We start from the raw sequence: 18,618 nt of genomic DNA, 5'->3' as shown, positions 1-18,618 counted from the left end.
AGTGTCGCGATTTCGCTTTCATTTCGCATAGGCCTACAGCCTACACAGCCCTTATAATCATAGATGACGCCACGGGTTTTTATTTAAAAGAAAGAGCGTAGCCTACGTTTGTAGCCTATATGTAGGCCTATTTATTCACAATAAAATATAATTAATATCATTTTATTGCATTTGTATTAGTTGTTTGAAGAGTAAAAAAAAATCGGTCGGTCTTAACGCAAGTTTACAATCGGCAAGTCGGTCGGACTAAAAGGGAAAAAAAATAAATAATTGGGTCGGACCTAAATTGACTGGGTCGGTCGGGTTACGGCAAACAAGAATATTTTTAAGGATGGCCTAATTAGATGTGAGCATAAACCCACACAGTCTGCAATAGGGAGCATGATGTCACAGGGTTCGGGTCTGGTTGTTAGAGTCCACCACAGTAGTCAACACAGCTGGCAAAATCACACGCCTTCCTCATCCTCTATGCCCCGTCGTGGTCATTTTCATACTGCCCCACCACAACCTGCTCTTTCACATCCGTTCACATCCGTAATTTTCATTACTACAGCATTCAACATCAGTCACCATACAAGCACATACATAATAGAATTCAAGGAAATTCATGGATCACACGCTTACAAAAATGTTTGTTTCCTCTCAAAACTATTACACAAGAAGAGGCATGTTAAAATCAAATGTATGGTCTCAGGGCACAGACGGCTTAGCTTTTTCCTGAAAATATTCAGCTTTGAGTGAAAGTAGAACAACTGCATGGAAAAGCTTACCCATAAACCCACCAGGCATCCTCTGAGGGGTTAATATTAGGAAGTTAGCCTGAAAGGACAACCAGGTTTATCAGCCTTGATCTTTTTATACAAGAACAATCCAGGAAAAATCAAATAAAAAATGTTCTGTTGAAGACAAAGCATATGGTAAAGGCACATCAGTATTTGTTTGTGCAAGTCCTGAATTTAACTAATGAAGCATAAAAAGACCATAATGGAATCGACTTCATCTACATCTCCAATGCATCTGAGAGATGCCCATTCCATGGCAGACGCATTCTAACAACATGGGCTAAATGTTCAATGTGGGCTAAACATGTTTACAGGGTTGTAAAAGGAAGCCCATGTGTATGGCAAAACAAATGCAGCATATATATAGAATATAGAGAATATATATATATATATATATATATATATATATATATATATATATATATATATATATATATATATTTGCGCTGTCAAACGATTAAAATATTTAATTGCGATTAATCGCATTAATGTCATAGTTAACTCGCAGTTAATCGCAATTAATCGCACATTTTTATCTATTCTAAATGTCCCTTGATTTCTTTTTGTCCCATTATTTTTTTCTCATTTTAATGCTCTTATCAACATGGAAAAGTGGATTGGCTTGCTTTGTGCAAATGTTTTTTTATTGAAAACAACATTGGCATATACTGTAGTGTTCAATTTCACACTCACTTGTAATTAAATACAATCGTTGCTAATAGGGATGGGCATGATTAATCGACGATCGATAATTGATCGTTAAGAATTTCGTTGATCACGTTTATTTGTTATCGATTAAACTAATGCAGGTTGCGTTGCGTAGTGTGAGTCTTGAAGCAATGGAATTCATTTTAGCGCGGAGGTACCTGTGCATCCCGGCAACGTCAGTCCCCTCAGAGCGGGTGTTTTCGGCGGCTGGACTGGCTGTCACCAGGTTGCGGTCGCGTCTGATCCCAGATCATGTCAACATGCTTATCTTTCTCAACAGAAATCAGTAGACTGGTGCAGAAGTTCTATGGGAACTTCATGCGTTTTCTCAGATCGGATAGCTATCTGATTTATCAAAACGATTCCATGTACACCTGGTCACATAAATGTGTTTTTGCAAAACGGATATAAATCCGATCTTGAATTCCCGCGCTATATGCATATTTAAATTGTTGCACGTCACCGAAAGCAACCGATATGAGCTGCATTTTATTGATCATCAGCGAAAAATTCTAATTCAAAGACCGCAACAAGATATTGCGGCAACAGCCCTGGTAAGATCATTTCGGTTCTTTACTTTTAATGAAGATGATTGTGTGTTGATGAATGACTTTAACTTTGATTTGCGATAGTTTGCACGTTGGCTTGATGAATAGATGCTCATCTGTGGCGATGCGTGTTGAAGTAGCGTCGTCATATCTGGCTATAACATGACATAGCCTATAACACGCTCTCACACGTTTATTTCTTAGCATTTCTGGGATAAGACAAATTTACATATGTGGTTTCAACAACCAGATGCATTTACACTTGTCCAGTTTTGTCTGGAATGCGTCTCAGATCTCCTCCTGAAGTGGTTTGAGCGATCGGGTTTAAATCCGTCTCGAATGCGTTTCGGAGGGCATTTACACCTGGTCTTTTCACGATCGGATAGCTATCCGATCACAGAAAACGGATGAAGTGGCCATGGGTCTCTGTTTAAGAACGCCCCAGCTCGCAGCTGCAGGTTCCGCTGTTTTAGAGCACCGCAGGGCATATCTTCAAGTCTACCGAACGTCCAGTTTCACTGCCACAAGTTGATCTTCTTGTGATAAAGATCTCATCGAGGACAAACAAACTGTATTTTTGTATTTTCATTGCATTTTTAATTTATAAAAAGTTAAAGAAATAATGAATTTCAATATAAAAATATTAATGATTAATCGATAGTCGATTGTTAATTCTCCCGACGATCGACTAAGAAAATTTAATCGAATGCCCATCCCTAGTTGCTAAGTCTGCAGTCTAAACACTTTACCTCAGAGCGTCCGTTAACTGAATGAATTGAGAATATCTCCTGAAAATCCGATAACATCAGCAGTTTTCATCCATCCACGCAGCTGATTTCTGTAAATGAATGTAAAACTAAATGTATATTGCAGCACAGGGTGAAGTCAGTATACATTAACGACAATTTGAGACAAATAAATGTAAATTTAATATAAAACTATGTAAATGGCGCTCTGTGGCGCGGCAGGATTTTGAACAAGGTCCTGAGCTGTAGCTGGGCGCCGCGGACAGACGCCGAATGGCGCCGCCGGTGTGTGTACACTGATAGAGAATAATGTGTTCGAATTTTAAAGATGCGGCGCTGCGCTTCTCGTCCGGTGTACGACCCCCTTTAGCCTACTACTCTTTGGCCGGCTCGCAAGCCCAAACAAGTGTGTGCGGCGTGCCTGTTGTTTTGTTTCTGGTCTAGCTAGATCCGGTGTGGTATTGTAGTTTTTCTAACATTACTAGTTGTTGCAACAGCATGTGGAAAAAACTACAGTTTGCTAGGCCAAAAAGAACGTTAGTCTCGTGATAAAAAAATTGACGCCGTTAAAATGGGTTTGTGTTAACGCCGTTAATAACGCGTTTAACTGACAGCACTAATATATATATATATATATATATATGGGAGCTGGGAAAGTCAAAAATATGTATAAAACTCAAGCACTGCAATTTGGCATAATCTTTTATTATTATTATTATTATTATTATTATTATTATTATTATTATTATTATTATTATTATACTGCAGATCAGGTTAGTTCAGGTTTTAAAATGTCTTGTGCTAAGACTCCTAAAAAACCTTAATGATATTTATTGTTTTTTACGAATTAATAAATGTTTTTGTATTTATTAAGATGTGTACACTCAAATGTATTTAAGGTGTAGACATTTTTATTTAATTTTTTTGTTAAAAAAATACTTTTCTTCTTTTGAAACTTCTTGAAAATGGTATAAAAGTTTTTCAAAACCACATGAAACCAAGTTGTTTTACAAGAACTTGTTTTAAAGTAGCCTAGAGATTTAAAATATTTTTCCTTTTATTTATCATGGACACAAGTTATTAAGCTGAAAAGCATAAGCGGTTTCAGTTTCAATAACACGGTGGCATCATCTGTGCAAATCATAAGCAAATCCATTCCCACTCATAATGACATTCAGGGCACGGAGCATGTTTGCATAGGAGTGAAGAAATGTAAATGACCTCATCATTTCACCAGATTCAGATGACAGATTGCCTATGGAGTCCTGCGGTCATATATTAAAAAGTAAAGACTACGGTGACAACGATCCGGCAGTGAGAGAAAATGCTGAGAGGGTAAAAAAATTATTCCACACTATTCGAAGCCATTTGGCAGGAGATTGAGCCCAGTATTCACTGCCTTTCTTTTCAAATAAGAAAGCTCGGGCTAATAGGTGGTCCTGCAATTTTACGATTCCATTGATTAAAGTGGCTTTCTGCGTAAATTTGCTTTTGAATATCACCATGCCAATCTCTGCGTAGTGGCGATGCAGCTCATTTCAACAGGTGTTTCCTGCCTCTGCTTGACTGAACCCTATCCTTTTGCTCTTGTGGCCTACAGAGAACCTTCAACTGATAACAACTGTGTTATTGTGAAATCAAAACCCGGTTCCCATGCTGCTCTTCACATGTGTCTAGTGTCTAAACACATTTCAGTTGACCTACTTATCAGTAATACTGAACAAAATGGGTTCTTTCATGAAGGAAAACCGCTCTAATTCAGTATCAGAAAGAAAGCACTGAAGGGTCAGAAAATATTTGCTTAAGTTAATATTCAACATAATGTTCTGCGGCGAGCGGACAATTCTAGATAAAATTGTGGACGTGAGCGAGAGGGATTTGTTTGATGTAATCAATAATTGTGTGGGTGAGTGTGCTATATGAAGAAACAAATCACACAATTCAGTTCCCTATTCCCTATGTTGGACGACATAAGTCTATCCAACCAGAATGAAAGATTATGCCGTAGTTAAATTATTCTGCCAAAACATCTATCCAACCAGGAATTTTCATTATGTTCCTTTAGCTCAACTGGTAGAACACGGCACTAGCACCGCCAAGGTAATAAGAATGATTCCCAGGGAATACATAGACTGAAAAATAAAATATGCTTTGGATAAACGCATATCTATTTTTTTACATACAATTTCATATTGCTCTACTTCACATTGTGCTTAACAACAACATAAAAAAATCCCTCTAATCACAGTTCATTAGCATAACTGAAGGGGTTGTTTACGTTAGAGAAGCAGGGTAGAAATGTAATGCCTTAGAACATCAATAGACTGTCATAGATGTATGTTTAGTGCATATATAATCTGAATTTAGTGTCTGAACTAATTTAAACTAACATTGTAATGTATAATGTGAAAAAGAAGTGTGCTTAATTGTACTGAATGTGCAATCAAGCTTCAATCTTCAAATTTTAATCTTTAAAAAATCTGCACTTGCATTTAATATAATTTTGATGAAATTAAAGGCTACCTCAGTGTACTAAGAATTTTCATGTATTAAATCTTATTTATTTTATTTATTATTTATTAATAATAATATGTAAACAGTCTGTAACAAAACTTAAAAAACAAGACCTCCCCCAACTTCCTAGGTTTTCAATGAAAGCCAGTAGACTTTTATATTAGATGTAGACTTATATGATAGATTTTTATGTGAAGGACTCGGGACATTTTTGTTGAGAAAATCGCTAAGATGTGACGTTTACATACACACTGAGAGCCTCTCTTCTGTTCGATGACACATGAAACAAATGTTTATAAAATGTCCAGGAAAATGCTGAAAGAGCCATTCTGTACTGTAATGTCAATGTGTCATGCAATGAAAACGGATTAATTCAAACTAGTCTCACATAGCCAGATCTATATAGCCTCAAATATACTTTATAATCAAATATCATAACAGTGTAATTTTAATGAGGTGTGCATGAGTGCAAACATTAACTGTTGCTGGCTGTTCACTTTATAGCCACCAGTGCCTCTGATAACAATTTCTGAATTCTACATATTAGAGGACGACCGATAGTTGATTTTACCGATAACAATTAGAGATGCACCGATTACAATTTTCTAGGCCGATTCCGATTTCCGATTTTTCATTGAGTTTGACCTGCCGATACCGATTTTAGCCGATTCCGATTTAGTTTTTTTCTAACCTCTTTACAGCACACACAAATATTTATTTTCGATTTTTTCTTTAACCCTTTCACGCGTAAGTTTAAAATATTCTAACTGACACCCCCACCCCCAGAGTGAGTTTTTTCAAGGCGAAGGTTCCCTTTAATGTTTCCATGGCGACGCGTCAAGCGATACACCGCAGCCACAATAATACTGTATGACAGATGTGTCGCTTTTATTCCGCTTTTCCTTTTTTATTCAAAGTATTCACAAACTTGCTTACCATGTCATCAACTAGCCTATCTGATATTTCTCAAATACATGTAAGTGAGTGTGTTTGGTCGTTTAAAAACCTTTATAAATAATCTTGATCTATATAACATGAGATGGGTGAATGTTGTCCTGTCAGTCAGATTTACAGCACGTGAATTCATCAGTTTCTCCCGAAATAAATGCAAGAAAGTGGCCGGTGAACTGAGAAGAATAGAGTAAACTTTATAGTTAACGTTACTTCCACTATGTTTGTCTGATATGAATAACACATGTCGGCAAATTATATTTAAATAGATTGTTATTGCTGCTTCCACAGACATCAATGTGTATTTTACAAACTCCAAATGTATTGTTTTACTTATGTGTATTTAAATATCTGAAACCTAAAATAAACATTATGAGGTTGAAAACACTGCTTAGTTGTGATATGACAGCGCTGAACGCGTCCGACTCTGGCTCAGCGCCAACCAACGCACGAAAGCACAGTTTGAATCTGGCAGTGATGCGACGTCACTGAACATCCTAAATGTGGCGCCGTACTCTCAGGGCACAGAAATAAAAATCCCATATATGAGACCGCACCGCTCAAAAGGATAATCATGCGGCGCCCGAGTGCATTTGACCGGCATAAAATCGGCATATGTCAGACTGACCGGCCGGTCGCCGGTCATGGCCGATCACGTGAAAATCGGCCAATTCCGGTCACGAGCCGATCAATCGGTGCATCTCTAATAACAATACCTAGGTTGGACCACACTGGCCGATAACCGATTGATCAACCAGTAGTTTTTAAAATGGATACTGAGTGAAAGCAAACATAACACATAAAAAATAGTGCTTAACCTTATTAAAAAAATTTAAAAATAGTACTGAACCATGAACATGTTCTGTACTTTTTAAATATAAAAAAATATTATTATGATCATTTATGTTAGTTAATAGTGTATTAACTAATGTTAAGAGATAGCCTACAACTTTAAAATGTTAAAATATATTAGTAAATGCTACTACAAAACCAATCAATCAGTCGACCTCTACTACACATAGCCGCTTTAGAGAAAGTACACTTTCATGATGGTTTCTTTTTAGAAAAGTTCAATTTGTAATAATGTCAAATTAAGAGTAGGCCTATTAGCCTACTTTAAAGTACATTTAAAATCATTATGTTTTAATAATCTATTTTCATGCTTTAAAGAAATATATATAGACTAACATACTAAATTACTTGATTATAATTAGAAGTAATCAATATTACATTCAAAGATTATATATTATAAATGTTCTGAATTGCAACCTTACAAATCTGTAATTACAAATATATTTTAGACACTGTGAAAATAAGTATTTTGCGTTGTAAAAAATACTTTTTCAGTCTTTCAACTTCAAAATTCCACGTATAATTTAAGGTGTAATTACAGTATTTGTGAAATTCTTTAGCAATTTCTTAATTAAAATAGTTTTAAAGTAAATCGGCAGTATACCATATTTAAAAAACAACAGACTTATAGAAAATACATATAAAGATGTACTTACATCCTACTTTAGGGGTCAAGAAAGCTCTTAGAATTCAGCTAATTGCATTTAATATCCATATAAACAACTATATTTTAATTGAATTGCAATTAACATGCAATTTGTCTGTAAACATTACATTCAGTTCACACTTAAGTATACAAAAATGGTAGCCCACAAGTGTATAACATTAGGTTTGAGGCAACAGGTCAAATCAAAATTAGTTTTAAACATTGCTAGGCTGGAATGCTAGAAGTGTTGGTGTGATTTGAATTTTAAAGCAAAAGTATTTTGGTTCCCACACAAAAATGTCTAGGGCTGTTGAAAGGTCACTGCTGGCCATGGTTTAGACTACCGAGTTAGCAAAGCCCCATTATCTAACATGAGTCAAGCCCATCTTGTGTTTATAATGCACAATAGCTGAAAGGGTGCCAAATGAACCTCAGGAATTAGCTTATTATCTTACATATGGGAGTCATTTTAAACAGGAGTACTGTTATTGTTCAAAGACTTTTATTGTTGCGGTAGATTACAAGTCTGCCAAGTTTCGCAACAGGTGAGTGCTCTCTTTAAAATGGGCTCTAATGTCAGCTAAAATGAGAGGAAAATCAAAAAGCCCTGACTAAATCTGTTAGGGATTGACAGTCAGACCGGCTGAGCAACTATCATCTGATAAATTATTCACAACAAACATGTCTGTTGTATCTGATGAACATGAGTTGCTCGACAGCCTGAAACCCTTTGAATGTTAAAGAAATGACACAACTGACACATTTTATATGTGTAAATCACCCGTCTTATCGGATCAACAAAGCAGTTTTACCCATGAGTCGTTTCAGGTATTCTTTCAAATATATGAGCATCTGAAATGCTTGCTTCTCAATCACATTTCTTTTGACGTTTAGTAGGATCTGTTTAGCTAATCGACGTAGCAAATTATTATTATTTCATTTTATAGAAGTTTGACTCATTCATCTCCCTGTGTGTATTTTTCACTTCAGTAGAATGATCAGCCTCTTAAATACAACCTAGTGCAACAATATTGAACACCGTTCATTGGTGTCAATCTTGTTCAGCAATATAGGCTATTTATTAACTTTTTTTACAACAGTTAGTTCCATGTTTGCCTGTTTCCAGACAGACTGTCAATATTAGTGGTGGGATTTTTCAGTGACTCTTTCTGGAAGTTACATTGTTACATTAGTAGGTGGCAATAAGAGACTTTATAAGTGAGTGATTATGAATGAGTCACTTGAATCATTCGTTCAACCAATTTGTTCCAAACCACTAATTCACTAATTCTCTCTTCAATGAGTCATTGAATCATTTACTCAAAACACTGAATTGTTTATGAACAAATCATGTTGTAACAGTTCTGCAGTATTTGTTTTGTTTATCAACTAACTATTTTTGCAAAAACAGACACAGTTACAGACACAGAGCTGACGTGTGGAACACACTGCAAAAACTAGCCTGACAGACGCTCACCGATGGCCGATGTTGGCAGACAGCCGACCGTCGGCTTGGTGTGTCGTGGCCTTTAAAAATAAAAGTTATTTATTGGCATCTATGGTTCTATCAGAACCTTTCACATCCATGGTTTCTTCACACTAAATAAAAAATGGTTATTTTAAGAACTGGGGCTGGATTCACAAAAATCTTCTTAAGAAAGAAGTTAGGAACATTCTTACAAACTTCTTTATCTTAAGAATTTTTTTAAGTTTAAGTTTTCAATTCTTACAAAGTTCTCAAATATTTACTCCCTGAATGAAAAACACCTCAAAGCCCACCTTTTTGCAATGCCAGCAGATTTCTGTGTTTTCACTGTTACATGGTGCTATTAGGCATCTTCTGAAAGAGTACCGAACCTCCAGATCAAAATGTGAAGAAGCAGCAGAAACAAGCTATAGCATACACAATACAATACAATATTTATTTATAAAGCACATTTAAAAACAACCAAGGCTGACCAAAGTGCTGTACAGAACAGAATAAAATAAAAATAAAACAACCAATAAAGGAACACACAACAATAGATAAACAATAATCGTAGCTAAATCAAGGAGTATTAAAAGCCAAAGAGGTCTTAAGCCAAATAAATAGGTCTTTAAAGAGGATTTGAAGTTGGAAACAGAGGGAGCTAATCTGATGTAAAGAGGTAGACTGTTCCAAAGTTTTGGGCCTGCAGTAGCAAAAGCATGATCGCCTCGTTTTTTAAGTCTGGATCTAGGCACAATGAGTAGACAGTGATCGCTGGATCTCAGAGTTCTAGAAGGATTGTACAGACAGAGCAGATCGGTCAGGTACTGAGGGGCCAATTTGTTGAGAGCTTTATAAACAAATAATACAAATTTTGAATCAATTCTAAATTTGACCGGTAGCCAGTGCAGTGTGGATAAAATAGGGGTGACCGACTCATACTTGCGGGTCCTTGAGGAGTCTAGCAGCTGCGTTTTGCCCTACGGAGTACGGATAGAGTTAAAGTGCCCATATTATGCTATTTTAAAGTTTCCTAATGTTGTTTTGGAGTCTCCTTCAACAGGTTTACATGCATCAAAGGTAAAAAAACTGTTTCATTTTTTCATACATCACCACATTTTCAATGATTCTCAAAGGACTCGTCAGATGAATCAATCTCTCTAAATCCCTCCTTTCTGCGAGCTACTCTGCTCTGATTGGCCAGACAGCTCAGTCTGTTGTGATTGGTCTACCGCGTACAGCGAGCGTGTTGAAAACAAAAACGCCCATTGCTATAACAACGTCAGCTGTCCTGAGTCTTCCTACACCGTAAACTAAACACAGTAATGAACGATGAACATGTGGAAACTGTATCAATAACAATGCATACATTAGCCGAGCTCTAGCGTGAATGACTGATGTAACATAAACGTTGGTATGGTAAAATAAATCTTGCTATGGCTTCACTGCAAATATCCCCTTTTAGAACCTTTATTTTTAAGAGATAGATAAATGTAGCTGGGTTTGGGCTTGAGAGAGGATAGGGACAGAATGCAAAGGGACCTGAAGATGCATTTTTAAAGCAAAACACTGTGTGATATATTACATAATGGCCAAGGACCACTGAATCAAAAAAGAAAGAAAACAACACTTAAAAAACAATGAAAATTTAATAAGGTATTGATGCATTTTGTATATTTAAAACCCTACTGATTACAGATTGCTCATGATTGCTTTGACATACTCTGACAGGCCTTACTGATAACATAATGACTCGCGCATCTTGTTAATTGTGATGAGATGTGGTTTAGTCAAGTACCAATAAATGCTCAGTGATGCCTTCAGTATGACTTTTTGTTTATAAGAAAACAAGCTTTTCTTAAAGTAAAAGCTTACATTAAACTGCCATATCGGTACATTTAGCCTATATTGTGATTTGTACCTTAAATGTATCCATTCATTGTTTGCTGAATCTAATTTCCATGAAGAGTTTGTAGTATCTTTTTGAGATATAACTTGAAGTGTCAAATCCAGTCCTAGAAATTAATTCACGTCGCAATTAGCAGGAAATGCAATCAAAGTTTGAGCAATACAATCAGGGAAATAAAATAACGCCTAATTAACCCAATCTTATGCATCGAAAAACAATTCATAAATTTCATTAACCTTTATGAAAACAACGGACATAATTAATAACCTTGCTTTAAAGCAGTACATGAAAAGGAACTGGAAAAATAGAAAGAATTTATGTTAAGCAGCACTCACACAATTTGTCATGCCAGGAGTTGTACTCATCATTTTAATTTAGAAAATAGAAGGCAATTCCTTAACTTTGACATGAAATACTATGTGGTATCCTTCACCTGGATGAGCTGGCAGCGCTGCAGTTGTGAAATGAATGTCTGCTCTTGCATTACATGCATTCACAATGATTTGTGTACAAATCAATAATCAAAATGGTGGCAGGAGGGCTCGACCCCCAGTAGGTATTCTTTTTAGATATTTTCACTTGCCCCTCCACAGAAAAAAAATAAAAAAAATAAAATAATAATAATAATAATAAATATATATATATATATATATATATATATATATATATATATATATATATATATATATATATATATATGTATGTATATATATATATATATATATATATGTATATATATATATATATATGTTTGTTTTTTTCATTTGTCTTTACAAGATGTGCCAAGATGATAGCCGATCAAGCTGAGCTCCTATCCAAAGGGAACTTCAACTGAGTGTGTGTGTGTGTGTGTGTGTGTGTGTGTGTGTGTGTGTGTGTGTGTGTGTGTGTGTGTGTGTGTGTGTGTGTGTGTGTGTGTGTGTGAGAGAGAGAGAGAGAGAGAGAGAGAGAGAGAGATCTGGCAAATGTGGTTTATTAGGACACAAATGAAATGTGTATAATGACATGGTTATTACAACATAAAGGTGGTTTATGAGAACACTTCCTTTGTCCTTGTAAACCAAATGGTTTAAAAATACAAAACTGTGTTTTTTATATATGTATATTAAACTAGGGGTGTAACACTACACGTATTTGTATTGAACCGTTCGGTACAAGGCTTTCGGTTCGGAACCAAACAATTCGTTTGACTATTTTTCCTGCCGGTGCGACCAAAATTTTGTTAGCAGTCGTCCAACATCAAATAGCAAATGTAATGAAAGTGGAACGAAAATGCTGAGAGATCCAGTAAAGAAAGCATTTGAATTTGCTAGTGAGAAGTGAGAAGCATTCAAATTTATCTGTAATTAACTGTAGATCTCTATTAGATCAAACATCCTTGACGTGGAAACCAGGAGAAACATTGTGCCATGAATGAACTTTGAGGCTTTAAGTCCACAGATCAGCAACATTCACCATGGATTTAATGTAGTAACACTAACTGTAACCATGGAAGTAGGCCTACGTCACATCTTTTTCCAGCACTTCAAAGCTCAAATATTATCATAATTAAATGTTATTTTTAATGTGATGATAATGTGAAAACATTATTTTTTCATCCTTCAAAGATTACACCCATTTATAAAACTAAAAGTTTCAAGATGTAGGAAAACTCACACTTATTTAAAAATAAAAAAGACATTTAATTACCAATGTAACCAGTAGGTGGCTACCATTTCCCATTTTGCTTTTGAATTATTATTTCAAAATTATGAAGAAAAATGCTGCCCTCAAAATGTTAATCTGGAGCCTTGTTAACTTAAAATAAAACTGCACATTGTAATTTCTGTAATTTAAGTCTATTTATTACCAAGGCATTTGTCAGTCATAAAGTCAAAATGGGGTAAAATGTGAATAACTGCGCTGCAGGTTGATTTAAGGTGTGCCCCTAAATTTTCTGCTTGTGTGCCTAAAAATCACCTTATGCGCCTTTTTAAAAATCAAGGAAATTTCTCTGGAATTTCTTTCTTTTTGCTGTATCGAAAACGTACCGAACCGTGACACCACTGTATCGTATTGAACGGAAACGGGAATTTTGTGAACCGTTACACCCCTAATATATACACACACAGTATATTCAAGATATTTGTAAAATAACAAATGAATATTATTTTACAAATATCTTGAATGTAATGCAAATGAAATAAAAGCAACAATTCTGATTTATACAAACACGTTTGTTGGAAAACAATGGTTTATGGAGCAAAATATTACTGATTTGTAACTCTTCTGTCACAGCCGGTTGAAATGCAGAAAGAAAATGTGAGCTGGATCTATTCACAGCAGTTATTTATTAACAAAACTCAAAGAATAATCTACGTCAAAAACGGAATAACAAACAGAACGGAACAACCAACTAAACACGACAAATACCGAACAAAGAGTGACAGAAAACAAGCTCCATAGCTATAAACAAGACCAAACCAATCAACGAAACAAGCAACAGGTGTACAACTTCATCAATCAATGAGGAACCAAAGAAACTCAAACACATGAAACAGAACCAAACCAAAACATGTGCAAAACCCACCCAAAATCAACACAAGCACAACTTTTATCAATTTTATCATATTTATAGACATATTTATACCTGAATTCACAATAATGTCCAATACACCACAAGTTATTAAAAACCATGTACAGAATATGAAACTTGACTCTTTCATCTAAAGTGTCATATTCTTCAGATACAGAAGTACACTGCAAAAAAATGAAAAATTTAGCAGTTGCTGATTGCACAGATGGCGAGGCAATGAAATTTAAAAGATTACAGCCATAAATGAGTCTGTGGATGTGTCTGCTTGCACATCTAGCAGATGAAGTGCAGGGAACTTTCTTGTGGATGAAACTACATTTACCTTCACAATGCTCTGGCACAAACATCATTAGCCCAGAGACCTTTCTAGAAGCACGGCAGGGGATTGTGCACCTGCTACTGCTTGACAAACTCCCTTTCTGCCCGGGTGTTCGGTTTTCAGGGCATTGTGGTCCTCTGTCAGACCCAAGCAGCCAGAGAATTCAACTGCCAGCAGAAGTTTATGATTTGAGACAAATATAAACACCTGCAAAAAGGTAGATTTGCCCAGGTTTTTCTGCATCAAAATGAGAGCCAAGAGCATTTTTAGAGTATAATCGGCAGCTTTTTCATTCGAACATTAACTGTGACCACATACAGTACTTACTGTTCTTACTTTTGGCTTATCTAAAAATAAAAAATTACAGCATCTTTCGGATCTAAAAACCTAATCTTAACACTCAGATTTATATTGCCATGTTAAATGAAACGGAAAGGTTAACATGTCAACCTCATTCCAATATGCTAGCTCCGATAATGCTGTTGGCTCCTCAATTCAGATCAATAATATCTAGCTCATTCCCAGAACAGTGCTGGGAGCTCTCCAAACATCAAAAGACCTTGACACAGGACTTGGGAACTGGCTGACACTGCATGCACCTCAACAACTTTGCTGAACCTTTAGAAATTAAATAAAGTATATAAGTTTGAAGCATGCAATAAAAGACTGCAACCGTGAGTTACAGTAACTACACTCCTCCACACACACACACACACACACACACACACACACACAAAAGGTTGTCTGCTTTACAATTTCTCGACTGATATGGGGTCAATGCATCCTCTTAAGAGAGTATTTAAGGACTGTTTCTGTATGTTCAAAGTTAATTAGTAACCACAGCAGTGTAGGCTATATAAAGTAGACTTTGGAGCATAGGCTACCTCTGACAGCATTCATTATACATATAAATAACAGATTGGTCTTTCAATGGTGCATTAAGATATGATAAATGTATTCTAAAGATACTCAATATGAAAGGAATATATACCTTAAGCCGACACACTTTCTCTAGGGCCTTATCTTCAGTGAGTGTTTATCTTGAAGGACACAAAACTCCACAGACAAAACCTCACACTTGAATATTTCAGATACAGTCATGGCAAAGTAAATGACAAGGATATTATTCCAGTTTCTTGTTGTCTAGTCGTAGAATTCAAAAACAAAATCACCATTTAGTTTTAGGCTTCAGACTGACTTATTTCTGTCATTTATAGCTTAATCTAGTTAGTAGCCGATTAAAACACCTTTAAATCCCTGACTAAACATCTGTTGTTGTTGTTGTTTTTATGGTGCCTTCAGAAATGCAAATAGCACAAGTGACAAAAATACATGCATTGTGGGTGGAAAGAGCTTAAAGCAGGATGAGGTTTAAATTCATGAGAATTGTGGCGTCTTTTTTTTATTTATTTTTTTAGATCATTTATCCTTTTGATTACGGGAAGAAAATGACTCTAATCTGTGGAGTATTAAGGAATTATAAATGTTCTTTTTAATGAGGCATGCTGTTTTGGTTATTTTTCAATCAAAATAATTTGACAGAGGAATAAAAGAGCCTGTCATTAATAGTCACACATGGCTGATCATTTCTATTATGCCCCCGATGTCTAAAATAACTCATTCACAAAAATAAATGGCACTAATTCTGACAAGACCCGTTCTGTTTTATGCTCACCTGCATAATCACATTAAAAAGTACTTTGTAAGAGCGCAATGCATAAAGCAAACACATCAAGGCCTGGTTTCACACACAGGGCTTAGACCAGGGGTGTCCAATCCTGCTCCTGAAGGGCTTTAGTCCTGCAGAGTTTAGCTCCAACCCCAATTAAACACACCTGAAACAGCTAATCAAGGTTTTACTAGGCATGCTAGAAACTTCATCAGGTGTGATGAGGCAAGTTGGAGCTTATGTCATACATATGTCAGTTCCATTGTTTTATCTCAAGATACACACCAGTTATGGTTTTTTTTCACCAGTAATCCAAAGGTGTCCAAAGTCAGTCCTGGAGGGCCACTGTCCTGCAGAGTTTAGCACCAACTTGCCTCATCGCACCTGACGAAGTTTCTAGCATGCCTAGTTGCTTTCAGTTAAAACAGCTCAAACTAGGCTTAAGCTTTGTCTGTGAAACCAGGGGCTAGAGTTCTTATAACAGCACTAATCAGTCACTTTCTTTTCTCAGCATGCCAACTGTTACTCTTATCCCCAAGTGCCCTACTATGCATATCATATACCCTGTATATGAAACATTACAGAGGAATGACAGCCAAATGAAGCATAATATGCCATCTGTGACCACGCATGCAGTCTGACCTAATGACTCCTCTATTGTTCAGGTCCAGAGATCTCAGCTCAACTGTCTGTTGCACAGACAGACAGATATGTGACATTCTATTATCATTGAAATCAAGTTTGGCAGTCTTATGACAGCAGTGTCAAACACATTGATCATGCACGTTCATATTTTCCAATATGCCACCATTAGGTCAATCTATGGAATTTAGGTGATTCTTCAAATAGGAGTACTTTTTTTGTCTGATAAAACTGATTTGAATGAAAACATTTAAAATCATCTCTGATTTTAAAGAACAAATTAAAACAGATTATGTACTGTGCCGATGCTAACTTCATAGATATGTTAGATTAGCCAGTATTTCTCCAAACTTCCCCTCTTCAACATGTAGGCTGAAGGATGAAAAAATGGTTAACATCAGATCAGTTCTACTTTGCAATTTGTCATAAGAAATGTAAAAACACACACATTTTCAGTTCATTTGATATTTATGTGTAGCCTACTTGTTTTCAAAACTGCTGTCATTAAGTTTTTCCATAAAACTTTATTTTAGAATACGATGACGTTAGTGCAAAATGACAAGGGGCGTGTTTCTGCAATAAATAAATAAATGGTCATTATCAAACGGTTAACGTTTAATTCAAAGTTTTAACGAATTTTAAATATGGCTCATTACCGTCAGACATAATATCAAAACTCCACACCATCACACATTACACCGAAATCCACTTGTAAAAATGATCAAGGCCATGGTCAGGAATTTATTGGTACACGTTTTGACAATCATTTCAAGTAGCCAAAAGTGCCTCCATAAGTGAAGAATCCCTCATATATCAGAATACTGAACTGTTTTATGTTTTACCTACCTTGTGTGACCGCTCTCAACACGTGGACGTGCATGCAGAAAAACGCCCACCAACTCCAAGTGCACAATGCAAACTTTCTCTTTCCATTCCCGCTCACATTCCTCCCGGAGAAACGAGTAAAAATCTTGGATGAAGAGCTCCTGTGGCCACACATGATGGCATTGTTGTCCACGCATGTGAGAAATGATGTTGAGTAAGCGCGCGCTGTGGCTTCACGGGAGCCGTTGCCTCTTGAGTAAACACTGTCCTCCTCCACGGTCGTGTTGTGTCTCCCAGGTCTGTGCGCTTTAGACAGACCTGTGCATTTTCTCTCTGTGGGATCACATCCACTGGCGTCCATTCCGGTCTCCGTAAGTTTAACTCTTATTCACGAGAAGTGACAGTTAGAAAACGTACATTCTGTCCAGTCGAAAGTTCCCGGCAAATGACGTGCTTTTCATTAACAGTTGAATGCAGCTACTGCGCGTGAAGCCCGCGAATTGCACACACGTCATTAGCCTACGGGTTTATAAATACACAGAGTCCTGCTGTAATTAAATGTATGCATTACACTGATGACACCACACTGATTCACTTTACAGGATCCCGCCAGTCTTTTTTTATTATTATTATTATTTCTTGCAATATAAAGTCTCGTAAACAGCTCACTTTCAAAGCACACTCACTCAGTTTATCTCTCAAGTCTCATGCGTGAATATTCGCAAGATCCCCTCTTACTTTGCAGATCCAGTTGCATGCAGAGCTGCTCCTCCTGTTTGCTGTTATTTCAACATGTTGGAGGGATTGCAAAGAAAACCATAACCAACCAAACTATCAACTACCAGTCGACTGATGTACAATAGCTATCGACAAGAATCCATACGGTCGCATGCAGCCACGTAAACCAAGTCAAAGACACCCACAAACAGTCTGCGTACTAATATGACCTCTCTTAATTTCACCGGCAGTGCCTGATGAAACGTCGAAGCGCATATGATTATAGGAACAAATCAATAAATACATTTGTATATCGCAAGGTATCCCAGGTGCTCCGGCGTACTTTGGAAATGACCTGCGAGCTAAAGCAACAAGGCTGGTCGTTGTGTACGTGTGAGCAGAGCTCCGGCTCACAGCGAACTGACGCGAGTGAAATGTAGTGTACAGGTCCAGCAGCGCAACACTTACAGCAACTTCCATTGAGAGCTGCAGCCGCGCTCCCTCTCACTCACTCACTCACCTCCGCCCCACTAAAGACTCATTGGCTGCTGCAGCTGGAGGCAATACTTTATACACGTCTCCTAGTACTATTGCTGCATGCCGTATACTTGCTCTTGTCGCCCTAAATAAACCTTAAAGGATATCAAAACAAACTGTTGGGGGGCGTTACAAGCACAAATTTAGTTGTATTAAAAAAGGAACATTTCAATAGCATTTTAAACAACTTTTCAGTAACCTAAAACGCAT

General features: G+C 36.6%; 1 protein-coding gene across 6 annotated transcripts in view; it reads right to left on the bottom strand.

Annotated features, from left to right (window-relative positions):
- sdk1a (sidekick cell adhesion molecule 1a) overlaps positions 1 to 18,400 on the bottom strand; it is a 352,985-nt gene extending 334,585 nt beyond the window's left edge. For all 6 annotated transcript variants that reach the window (XM_079864734.1, XM_079864735.1, XM_079864736.1 and 3 more), the window contains exon 1: positions 17,176 to 18,400. In XM_079864734.1, coding sequence (XP_079720860.1) covers positions 17,176 to 17,515 — 340 coding nt within the window. In that variant the 5' untranslated portion in view covers positions 17,516 to 18,400. The remainder of the gene's footprint in view (positions 1 to 17,175) is intronic.
- Positions 18,401 to 18,618: the final 218 nt, after the last annotated feature.

Source organism: Squalius cephalus (genome assembly GCF_949319135.1).
Source record: "Squalius cephalus genome assembly, chromosome: 1".
Lineage (NCBI taxonomy): Eukaryota > Metazoa > Chordata > Actinopteri > Cypriniformes > Leuciscidae > Squalius > Squalius cephalus.
This window is presented reverse-complemented; position numbering and strand designations above follow the sequence as displayed.